The sequence below is a fragment of the Acomys russatus genome, chromosome 22 (assembly GCF_903995435.1).
Source record: "Acomys russatus chromosome 22, mAcoRus1.1, whole genome shotgun sequence".
Lineage (NCBI taxonomy): Eukaryota > Metazoa > Chordata > Mammalia > Rodentia > Muridae > Acomys > Acomys russatus.
Window position 1 is genome coordinate 26,133,117 of NC_067158.1, and position 11,434 is coordinate 26,144,550.

An 11,434-nucleotide genomic window follows, 5' to 3' on the forward strand; every position below is an offset into this window, starting at 1 on the left:
TCCACTTCCTCACCTGGCCCCTAGCCTTCCCACCCCCCCCCCCACTCCCCCACCCCCGCCGCCCGTGAGGGGAGGAGCCAGTAGACACCCTGGCCTGGGGCTCTACGAGCATGGCGGGCTCTGGGTCGCGGCCGCGGAGCTGGGGCTGGCGGGAGACCAGCTCCAGGGACGAGGCTGCGGCCGGTGGGCCCGGCTTGGGACCATGTCGCTGCGCCCAGGGGAGGCGGGCGCTGGCCGTCCCCCGGAAGCCCGCTGGGTCTGCCGCGTGGACACCGTGAGTACTGATCACGGAGCTAGGGATCTGGGATTCCAGCCCTGGCTTTGAGCGCCCGCACTCTCCTCAGACTCCTAGCCTACCCACCTGGGCCCCTAAACTCTGCACTACGACCCAGGACCGCAAGTCCCAGGAGCCCAAGGAGGCTCTCCGGGCGGCTACCCAGAACAAAGGCGAGTGTGGGGCCAGCCACAGTCGGCCGGCCAGGGGCTCCAAGCCTGGCGCTCGCTCTATCCATCTGCCAGCACCTCCCGTGGATGGGTGTGGGCGTGAGCACCCTCCTCGCGCTCCACTGCTGGCCTGGGACCCACGGCCCCCCGATGGCGCTGTGCGGGGGTGTGGTCGCGCCATTGTTTCAAACCTCTGCCTGCGGTTGGGTACCAATAGCCCTGACCTTGCCTCTGCTCCTGCTGGCCTGAACAATGGACCAGGTGCTTTTGGGTGTTTAAGGATCTGGTGTGGCTGGGGTAGGGGAGATGGAGGGGTGGGCTAGCCAAAGGATCCTGTTAGAGGCCTTGCTAAGACAGCCCATGAACTTAATTCCTAACACACATTTGATGGACTGAGCTTGACAGTTGCCAAGAGCTTGATTGATTGCCATCCTTTAAATCTCTTTCATTTTCTGATGCTCTAGATATCCCCTGCCTCAGCCTTCCAAATGCTGAGCTTACAGGCTTGGGTCACCTCGGACCTGGAAGGTTTTATATATACTTTCTGTATTTGTATACACTCGGCACTGTAGTAATAGGAACCCCAGCAGCCTGCCCTTCTGGATCTGGCGCTAGCCATCCACCTTGTTCAGAGCAGACCACTGGCCTTGCCTCCATGCAGCTCCTCAGGGGGTCCCAAGAAGGACCTGGATGGGTGGACGGGGCACCAACAGAACAATGTCAAATTAGGGGACAAAAGTGACCGGTACCTCTGAGTCCTGATACCCTGGGCTGATAAAGGGGATACTAGCAAACCTCCCAAATGGTCTTAATGGCACCGATGACAAGGGTATGCTGAGGCCACGCTGTCCTCCCAGTTTATAGCTTTAATACTGGAGATAGAGACCCTCCAGAGAGTCCAGGTCGTTGGACCTGGCAAGTGGGGACTCTTGGCTTGTTCTTCTGCTATCTGACCTCAGGGCTTGGGGGGCGGGTAGGGGGTAGGGTAGACAGAAGTTGCTGAGTGAAGGTAGACATCTTAGGACCTTACTTTCTTCCCACTGAAGGTCAGACCTAGGTGGAGAAGGTGCCTAGAGCCTGCCTCAGTCCTGTAGAACAACCACGTTCAAGGGGTGACTCCCATGCTCCCTGCTCCAGGAAGCTATGCCTGTCTAAGCTATGCCAACTAAGACACGCATCTTGTGAGCTCACGTGGCATTGGCGCCTTGGGTAGCTATGGCATAAAGCCTGATGTACCCAGGTTGTCTGAGTTCAGTCATCACTGCCTCAGCCGTAACGGGGCGGGGCCATGCGCTCAATGAGCTCATGATGATAAAAGGACAGTGCTCAACATTCTGGAGTCAAGTGTGTGCATGAGGATTGGGAACAGACTTCGTAGCACTGTCACCCTGGAGCCTCCTCACAGACCTGACCCTCCACACTGCCTTATAGATCTTGCCAGGGTCTTCCCAGGATCCCCTGCCACGTTGTTCCCTGCCTGCCTACCCCGGATGAGTCCTGTCTCCTTTGCTTCAATTGCAGCTTCATGGCAGCCGAGGAAATGCATTGGCCTGTCCCCATGAAGGCCATTGGTGCCCAGAATCTGCTGACCATGCCTGGTGGTGTGGCCAAGGCCGGCTACCTGCACAAGAAGGGTGGCACCCAGCTGCAACTGCTCAAATGTGAGTCACCCACTGGATCATGGGACTCTCAGAGGGAGGACACGGCCCTGCTTCTCCATTGCTCTGATGGGCCTTCTGGGGTCTCTTTTCCTTTTCCGGCTGATGGCACACCTGATGTCAATCTCCTGAGCCTGGACCTTGTCACAGGATCCGGTGTAGTCTAGCTAGGCAGAGAGAAGGTGATCACTTGCTATGCGTTACCGACCAGCTAGTCATGGGCACTTCAATCTGTAGCCAAGGCTGGAAGACTCAGAGTGGCCTGATAGATCTGGCCTCTCTCAATACTGTTCTTGCCTCGTGTGTAAGTTGCACGTGAGCTGGTTAGTCATGTGGCACAGAACGAACCCATGTGCCTGGTCAGGAGCCAGATGAGCGGAGCATCAGGATCCTGAATGCAAAGAGCACTAGAGCCTTGCCAGCTCTGATCATCCATGGACACTCCATGCTTTTGCCTCTGCAGAACCCTCTGCCAAGGGACTCTCTGCCCCTGTGTTGTTGCCTAGCTGAGATGCTCTAGGCTAGACTGTTGGACCCTGCATGCGCATCAGTGTATAAACAGGAAAGACTATAAGTAATGTGTCCCCAGGCCTAGGAGGTGCCGTTCCAGGCATGAATGGTACAGCTTGAAAACAGCTCCACCTCAGTGGCTCTCATCAGCCGGCTCTGGATGCCTAGCCCTGTCTTCTCTCTCTCTCTCTCTCTCTCTCTCTCTCTCTCTCTCTCTCTCTCTCTCTCTCTCTCTCTCGCTCTCTCTCTGTCTCTCTGTCTTTCTGTCTCTCTCTCTCTCTCTCTCTCTCTGTCTCTCGCTCTCTGGTTTTTTAAGAGAGGGTTTCTCTTACAGTCCTGGCTGTCTAGGATTCACTCTGTAGACCAGGCTGGCCTTGAACTCACAAAGATCCGCCTACCTCTGCCTCCCGAGTGCTGGGATTAAAGGCGTGCACTACCATGCCCAGCTATCTCTGTTCTCTTTGCCCTGCCAGTTCCTCACCTCCCCCAGTAACCCTATCGCTCCAAGCAAGGCTGCCATGGCCTCCTTAGGCCTTTGGTTCAGGCTCTACCCTTTCTTACTGTCCCATGAGGCTTCAGTCTACCCCTTTTCTTTGGGTGGCCAGGCCTTCCCTGGGGTGGTGCTCTCAGACTTACAGTGTGCCAGTGAACTTGTTTGTATTTGACCCCCAAGAAAGGCCTAAGGAAGGGCAGCATACCAGCTCAGCTTCCTACTCTCCCCTTCTGCAATCTCAGAGGTCTGGTCCCAGGTTGCCCAGGGCCTCTGGGGAGAGCCGCAGGGTGGGGCTGACTGGTGTGGCTCTGTGGCTCACCCCACTGCTGTGTTCTTCCCAGGGCCCCTGCGCTTTGTGATCATCCACAAGCGCTGCATCTATTACTTCAAGAGCAGCACGTCTGCGTCCCCACAGGGCGCCTTCTCCCTGAGTGGCTACAACCGGTGAGCGTCCTTCCTGCCTGCTGACCAATCCCCATGCCAGCTGCTTTCCCTCTCACCCTACACTACAGAGCCCATCCCTGGCTTTCACGAGATGGCCTTCATCTGCTTATTGGCTGACACCCTATATTCTACCCACCTTGGCCTTTGCTGAGGGCAGGGGCTGGGGCACTATGTATGGGGTGAGGCCTTTATTATTATTATTAATATTATTATTTTATTTATTTTTTGTTTAAAAAATATTTATTTATTATTATATATGTGAGTGTTCTATCTGCATGTACACCTGCAAACCACTCGAGGGCATCAGTTCTCATTCTCACTATAGATGGTTGTGAGCCACCATGTGGTTGCTGGGAATTGAACTCAGGACCTCTGGAAGAACAGACAGTGCTCTTAACCTCTGAGCCATCTCTCCAGCCCCTATTTGTGTGTGTGTGTGTGTGTGGGTTTTTTTGTTGTTGTTGTTTTTGTTTTTGTTTTTTGAGACAGGGTTTCTCTGTGTAGCCTTGGCTTTCCTGGGCTCCCTTTGTAGACCAGGCTGCCATCAAATTCACCGCGATCTCACAGCTGTCTCACAGCAATCCGGGCGAGGCCTTTCTTAGGGACTTCTTGTCCCAAGGGGCTGAGTAGCTTGCTCTGCAGAGTTCCCATTGAAATTACCACCTTATAAATTCTTCAGCTCTGATCCTGCTTCTCACTCACCATAGCCCTTTTCCAGGGAGCTCATAGCCCGTTCATCCCAGGCTGTCCTAAATTCAGGCTCTTCATGAACTTTCTAACTCTGGGGCTTTACCAAGCTCCAGTTCGGGCCCATGCTACATTGGTACTGTGGGCTTGGCTCCAGGCAGCCAGAATCCAGACGCATCTAGGCATTCTACTGAGAGCATGAGCAGGCAGAGCCTGTCCAGATTTGCCTGTGTTCCCCCAGAGCATGGTGCTGAATACCGAGATCAGTTCAGGGGTGGGGTTGATGAGCCCGTTCCTTGAGAGTGGACAAGATGGTGACTTCCGGCACTGTGCCCTCAGAGTGATGCGAGCAGCCGAGGAGACGACCTCCAACAACGTCTTCCCATTCAAGATCATTCACATCAGCAAGAAGCACCGCACGTGGTTCTTCTCAGCCTCCTCTGAGGATGAGCGCAAGGTGACCAGGAGGCAGCAGGGCTTTAGGAGCTGGGCAGGACCTGCCTGAAGCGGCACACTGACCACCAGGCTCTGGCCTCTCATTGGCTCTAGGCAGGAGGCTAGGATCCTAAAGAGAAAGACTTGGTTGGGGTGTGGGCAGCCAAGTGGATTAGGCTCACACAGCCTGCTGCCCACACACACCATGAGAACATGTCAGCAGGATGTAGTTCCAAATGGGCTGAGGGTCAGCTGCTGCCCCAGGAGGGTGATTTCAAATCAGAGCCACACGATCTAGGCTGGACCTAGCTAGGAACCAGGGAGATTCCTGTCCCTGGACCTTGGTGGGGACTATATAGCAGCTACACAATGATGAGAAGAGGGTGGAGTGGGACCCTATTCTGGGCAACATTATACTTACTGTGGCTATAATTGACCCACAGAGCTGGATGGCTTTGCTACGCAGGGAAATTGGTCACTTCCACGAGAAGAAGGAACTACCTCTGGACACCAGGTATGCCAAGGGATGTGATGGGTGGGTGGTGGTCCCTGGGGCTCCCTTCCAATCCCTGGAGACTTGGCTTATAGTCACTTCCATAAAGCTTTTTCTGAAGGTGCCTTCATGTGTGCGGAAACACACGCTGTTGACATAATTATGCCCAAGTGTGTATGAGCCATCTCTGTCCTTGTCTGTCTTCTAGCTCTCTCTGTCTCTGTCTCACTCTGTTTTACTTATTTGTAACACCTGTTTGGGGGTCATATGTGCTTTCCCCCTCCCCTACTATGGAGGCCCAGTATTTATATAGCTCAGAGCTTAGGGTTCCTAACTCTCTGGTATCTATTCTCTTCCTTGGGGGAGCTCAGTCAATTCCTGGTCTCAGCCTGCTCGCCCATGAGAGGTGCAAACAGCAGTGGCTCTCTAGGGAACACAAGCCAATGCTATCATAATCAGTGTAACTGAGATCTAGAGGGAGGGACACTCTCAAGGCTATCCTGAAGTCCTGGATTGAATCCAGAGCTCCTGGCCATTGGGTTGGACAGGAGGTAGACATGTGGACCCAGCTTTGAGGCATCTAGCCAGTCAGGGTGGCAAACACCATAGTGGGGCAGGGATGTGGCACCCGTAGATGGTCCCAAGCCTCCAGTCCCTATGTTTGTCCTTAAACTGCATGTATATTCATGCCCAAGTGTCTCTCTCTATATGACCTTCGTGTCCTTTTGTCTATACACACGTGAGGGCTTGTCTTTGTGTCTGGACATGTTCATATCTGTGTATGCCCAAGGGTCCCCAACTGTGTGTGAACATCTGTGCTGTTGGGAGTGTTCCTGTGTGTGCACGGGTCACTACATGCAACCGCAAGGGGCCAGCCTAGTGCTCATTGCCTGTTGCTTGCTCTGGGTTTCAGCGACTCCAGCTCGGACACAGACAGCTTCTATGGGGCAGTTGAGCGACCTATAGATATCAGCCTCTCTTCATACCCCACAGACAATGAAGGTAAGGCCACCTCTGCACCTGCCATATGTCCGTGTGACTGCTGACAGCGAACCCACTTGGGCTGCCTAGAAGGAAAGAAATGCATGTTTAGCTTTGCTCCCTGCCCAGTGGGCCATGCCACCCTGTTGTGCATGCAAGTGAGCCTGGGCTGTGTTGTATCTCATCTTCCATTCACTACTTGTAGACTATGAACATGAAGATGAGGACGACTCGTACTTGGAGCCTGACTCCCCGGGACCCATGAAGCTTGAGGGTAGGTAGTGTAGCTGGGCCTGGGTGTCTCCTTGGTGGGTAGGAACTGGGGACTGGGACCAAGAGCAGAGCCTCTCCTAGGCCAGTGGGCCTTTTTTGTTTGTTTGGGGTTTTTTTTTTTTGTGTGTGTGTGTGTGTGTATGTGTGTGTGTGTTTTGTTTTGTTTTGTTTTTGAGACAGGCTCCTCTGAAGCTCTGGCTGTCTTGAATCTTTCCTGACCAGGCTGCCTTCAAACTCAGATCTGCCTGTCTCTGCCTCCTGAGTTAAATTAAAACCATGTGCCACCTAGCATCTAGCAGGCTGTGGGTCTGGCTGTGGATGGTGTCAGTTTCCTTGCTGCGATGCAAGTATTCAGAGGGTTGAGGCTGCTTGGCTTTGCCTACCTGATCCTGCCACCTCCCAGGTTAACCCTGTGTAGATAGGGGAGGGGGGTCAAGATGGAGATGTGGTCCTGGAGGCTGAGACTGAAAAATGAAGAGGCATTGAGAGGCGGGTTGGTCTGAGGCAGGTCCGTTGCCCATAGCAACAAGCTCTCCGTGGATCATAGCTGTAGGCCAGGTTGTCATCTGTAGCCTCAGTGTTCAGGGCACTGCCTGAAAGCACAGTTCCTAGGGCAGATGAACATACAGACAGTCATATGTGTGACAGGGAATGCCAGGGCTGGGTAGGAGGGACATGTCTCAGTCTTACCCTCTGTCCTTCACCTCTTTAGACCTTGTACTTGGCCTGCCTCCTCCTCCTCGAGCACCCTGGCACTGTCTTGTCTATCATGATGTCTTTTTTTTTTTTTAACTGGATTTCAGCCATGCTTGGATAGACAGTCTTTTTTTTTTTTTAAGATTTATTTATTTTATTTATTGCATATGAGTGCTTTATCTGCAGAAGAGGGTATCAGATTACATTAGATGGTTGTGAGCCACCATGTGGTTGCTGGGAATTGAACTCAGGACCTCTGGAAGAGCAGGCGGTGCTCTTAACCACTGAGCCATCTCTCCAGCCCTATCATGATGTCTTAGGATGATCTCCTGTCTTCTGGTGTTCATCCTCCAGTTGACCTAACCTTTGCCTCCCTTGTCCTCCTCTCACCTCCCTTGGCACTGTTGTAGGCAGTGGTGTGCTTGTTCCCTGCCTTTGGGTCAGCTCTCCTGACGCTCTTTCAGCTTCCACACTTCTTGCCTCAGTCTCCAATTTGACTACCCACCTCCAAAGAGTAGGAGAGTCAAGTCTCTTGTCTTTGAGTACCTGCAGCCTCCACTGAACACTCCCCCTGCTCCTCTCCAGACCTCCCCTCTCCTCACTGGCCTCATCCCTCCAGGTGGGATGGCCCTCTGGCCCTTCTTGCTCTTCCTGCTCTTCCGTTTCCTGTGTGTGCTCCCTCTTGAGGGACACCCCTGCCCTTCCCTGTAACCGAGGGACTCCCAGGCCTCAGGCCTCATCCCTCTCCTGTCATTCCCACCGATCCTGGGCCTACTGTGCTGATGGTCCTGATGACATGTGGGCTAGAAGCCACCCAGTGCCTGTAGTTTGCTGTGAACTCAGGCTTTCATTTTCCTCCCAGTGGCTCTGGCCTTTCGTGCTCATCGCAGGAATTGTTCAGAATCCACCCTTCCCCTTGCTCAGGTGAAGGCCTGGGAACCTTCATTATGCTCATTTCTACCTGTGGGAGCCCTGAAAGCTCTTCATGTGACATCTAGGCCGTAGAAACCTTGTATAGACTGCTTTGGGGGTGTGTGTGTGTGAATAGGGAGGGCCTAGTGGCACTGGTGGTCTGAGCCCAGAGAAAGCTGGGTGGTGGGCTAGATATTGGCCATTAGGTAGGGCAAAAGCGAGACCATGAAGGACGCATACTGAATCAGCTGCTGCTGGCAGGCTGAAAGTACGGCCCTGAGAAGTACATACCTGGTTAGCTCTTGTTGCCTGTTGCTGGTATAGGATGGTGCTGGTCCAGCCTCTGTGTGATACCAACTCGCTTTGTTATTTTGTTCTGCAGATGCCCTGACCTATCCGCCAGCCTACCCACCACCCCCTGTGCCTGTACCTCGGAAGCCAGCCTTCTCTGACTTGCCCCGTGCCCACTCCTTCACCTCCAAAACCCCAAGCCCCTTACTGCCACCTCCACCCCCTAAACGAGGCCTTCCAGACACTGGCCCTGCCCCTGAGGATGCTAAGAAAGACCCATTGGGCCCAAGGCGAGTAGAGCCTGGTCTCAGGGTGCCGGCTACCCCTCGGAGGATGAGTGACCCCCCGTTGGGCAACGTATCCACTGTGCCCAACCTCCGGAAGCATCCTTGCTTCCGAGATAGCGTGAACCCCAGCCCAGAACCCTGGACCCCTGGTCATGGGACTAGCTCTGTCTCCAGCTCTGCCACTATGGCCATTGCCAACGCTAGGAACTGTGACAAACTCAAGTCCTTCCACCTGTCTGCCCGAGGGCCACCCACATCTGAGCCCCCACCTGTGCCTGCCAATAAGCCCAAGTTCCTGAAGATAACTGAAGAAGTTCTTCCAAGAGAGCCGTCCAAGTCTGCACTTTCTGTGCCCCCTGTGGCCCCCAGGCCTCCCGTACAGAAGATGTCCATGCCTGAGGCTACTGTTCGGCCTGTCGTGCTGCCTAGGCCAGAGAAGACAACTCTTCCTAACCTCCAGTGAGTCTGGTTTGGGCTGTGCCTCTGCCGTCAGCCAGTAGCTTCTTTCAACCTACTCTGTTCTCTGTCCAGTACCCTTTCCATCCTGAGGGGAAAGCATTTGGTACAGGGTGGAAAGGATTCCCTCACCACTCCGGTCTCCCCTACCCCTGCCTGATTCAGGGGTGCAGGGGATGTCTAGCCTTGCTCATCCTGATGTGGATTTATTTCTCAGGTCATGTGTGGCTTCCTTTAATTCACCCCAAAGGCCTGGAGATCAGGTTCCTATGCAGTGGGCTGGGCTCTTACCATCAGTGTCCCTTGGAGTCACATTGCATTGTTCAGCCTCCCCCCATCCCTCTACCTCCTCGTAGATTTGAGAGAGCTGTGACTTTGCCAGAGTCCCAAAGCCAATCGATAGTAGATCTTGGACCCAGGCAGCGCCCAGTGCACTTGTACACTCTACGGTAATACCCGAGCTCAGGTGCCCAGCACCCCTGCTCACCGGTACTAATGGCCATCCTGATTTCCTCACTTGGCTTTCAGGTCTAAGATAATGCTCCTGCTTCCTTTTGGCAGTGAGCAAGGGTCACAGAACTCTGCTGTCCTGAGCAGTCAGAGCCAAAGGGGCCAGAGCAGGCTGTGTGTGGAGGGAAGGGGTGACCTATCTACGTCTAATGGTGCTAATATTCTCTTCTTCCTCTTTGTTGCTCCAGGCGGTCGCCTCCGGATGGACAGAGCTTCAGGAACTTCTCCTTTGAAAAGGCCCGTCAGCCCTCCTCACAGACCGACACAGGCGAGGAGGACTCAGATGAGGACTATGAGAAGGCAAGACCGAGTGAAGGGCACAGGTCCCACAGTCAGCAAGTGGGCAGACATGGGAGAGCTGCAGGCTAGGGGCCCTCACCGGCTATCCTGAACAAGGGGCTCCGTAACTCTGCGTTTGAGGGAGATGGGACACTATGCAAAGCCCTGTATCCTGATGCTGGGGGCAGCCAGTTGGCGTGATGTATGGAGTGTTCACTCATGCTTTGACAGTGACCACTGTTGGCCTCTTTTCAGGTGCCGCTGCCTAACTCAGTGTTCGTCAACACCACAGAGTCCAGTGAAGTGGAGAGGTTAGTGTAACGTTTTTCTTGTCCTTGCTTGGTGTGACACAGCGTGAGGTTCCTTGTCTCCTTTACATACTTTGGTGTTGGGCAAGGCTAGGCTCAAACAGGTGGCCTGAGTGGCCTGAGCGCAGCACAAAGCACAACAGCAATGGGTCTGAATGTGTTTGGTGTGCTGTTTGTTTTTTTATTCTCATAAAAGCCCCTCTAGCTTTATATCCTTTATTCCAACCTAAAATCAAGAGTGGGCAGAGAGCCATGTGGTAGAGTGGGGCTAGCGGGCCTCAGTGAGAGCTTCCTGGGCAGGTTCACCCACCAACGTGGCTTTTATTTTAGGTTGTTCAAAGCTACAAACCCTCACGGAGAGCCTCAGGATGGGCTGTATTGCATTCGGAACTCCTCCACCAAGTCAGGGAAGGTAGGACGGCTGCTGCACCAGAGCATTCTGTTCTCTTACTGGGCACCTCAACTGAGTACCACCAGCACATTTCTCTCTCTGTTCTCAGAACTAAAAGATTTCTGCAAATTGGGGGTGACTGTGGCTGCCTTCCACTGGAGCCATAACGTGTGAATTGGGATGGGGTTTGTGCAGAGGGATAGGGAGGGCATGTGGGGTAGCGAGTAGCAGGAGGGAGAGTGGGTCTGTTCACACAATACTTCACCTACCTACCTCATGTAAGAGATGGCTCCCGCTACTGAGGGGCTCTCTAAGAGCTGAGAGAAACCGTCAGGGTGGAGGGCAGGCTGTCCCTGTACAGGTGACTGTAGCTGGACCCTGGCTCACATTACCCCAAAGGGCTACAGCATCACGCCCTGTAATTGCTGCTACCCTCGTCAGACTTTGGTGTCCAGTCCCGCAGCCTCCTCTAAGCTCCTGCTCCATATTTCCCTCCCTGTAGGTCTTGGTCGTGTGGGATGAATCCTCTAACAAAGTGAGGAACTATCGCATCTTTGAGAAGGTGAGGGACTGGACCCTGCTCTGAGGGTGGGGTGCGGGCACTGGCCTCAAGGCTTAGTGAGAGCCAAGGGAGTCTCCCTGATGGGATTTGTCAGCAGGAGACTGAGCTGGTACCTCCATAACACCAGCTCTCCTGGGTCCTTTGCCATCTGTGTCGTCCCATGGCCTCTGCTCCCTTCCTCTCCTAGCCTCAATTTTTTTTTTTTTTTAATATTTACTTATTTATTATTTATACAGTAGTCTGACTGCATGTGAGCCAGCAGTCAGAAGAGGGCACCAGATCTCATTATAGATGGCTATGAGGCACCATGAGGTTGCTGGGAAT

The 11,434-nt window shown here is 53.7% G+C and overlaps 1 protein-coding gene across 4 annotated transcripts in view; it reads left to right on the top strand.

The window, feature by feature from the left end:
• Sh3bp2 (SH3 domain binding protein 2) overlaps nt 1-11,434 on the top strand; it is a 38,226-nt gene that overhangs the window by 25,431 nt on the left and 1,361 nt on the right. For 3 of the 4 annotated variants that reach the window (XM_051164766.1, XM_051164767.1, XM_051164765.1), the window contains exons 2-12: nt 1,966-2,105; nt 3,447-3,549; nt 4,576-4,693; nt 5,115-5,185; nt 6,078-6,166; nt 6,351-6,419; nt 8,409-9,063; nt 9,759-9,870; nt 10,105-10,160; nt 10,488-10,569; nt 11,051-11,110. In XM_051164766.1, the coding sequence (XP_051020723.1) occupies nt 1,970-2,105; nt 3,447-3,549; nt 4,576-4,693; nt 5,115-5,185; nt 6,078-6,166; nt 6,351-6,419; nt 8,409-9,063; nt 9,759-9,870; nt 10,105-10,160; nt 10,488-10,569; nt 11,051-11,110 (1,551 nt within the window). In that variant the 5' untranslated portion in view covers nt 1,966-1,969. Of the gene's footprint in view, nt 1-76; nt 275-1,965; nt 2,106-3,446; nt 3,550-4,575; nt 4,694-5,114; nt 5,186-6,077; nt 6,167-6,350; nt 6,420-8,408; nt 9,064-9,758; nt 9,871-10,104; nt 10,161-10,487; nt 10,570-11,050; nt 11,111-11,434 lie in introns of those variants that run through there. The other variant, XM_051164764.1, reaches the window with a different exon arrangement.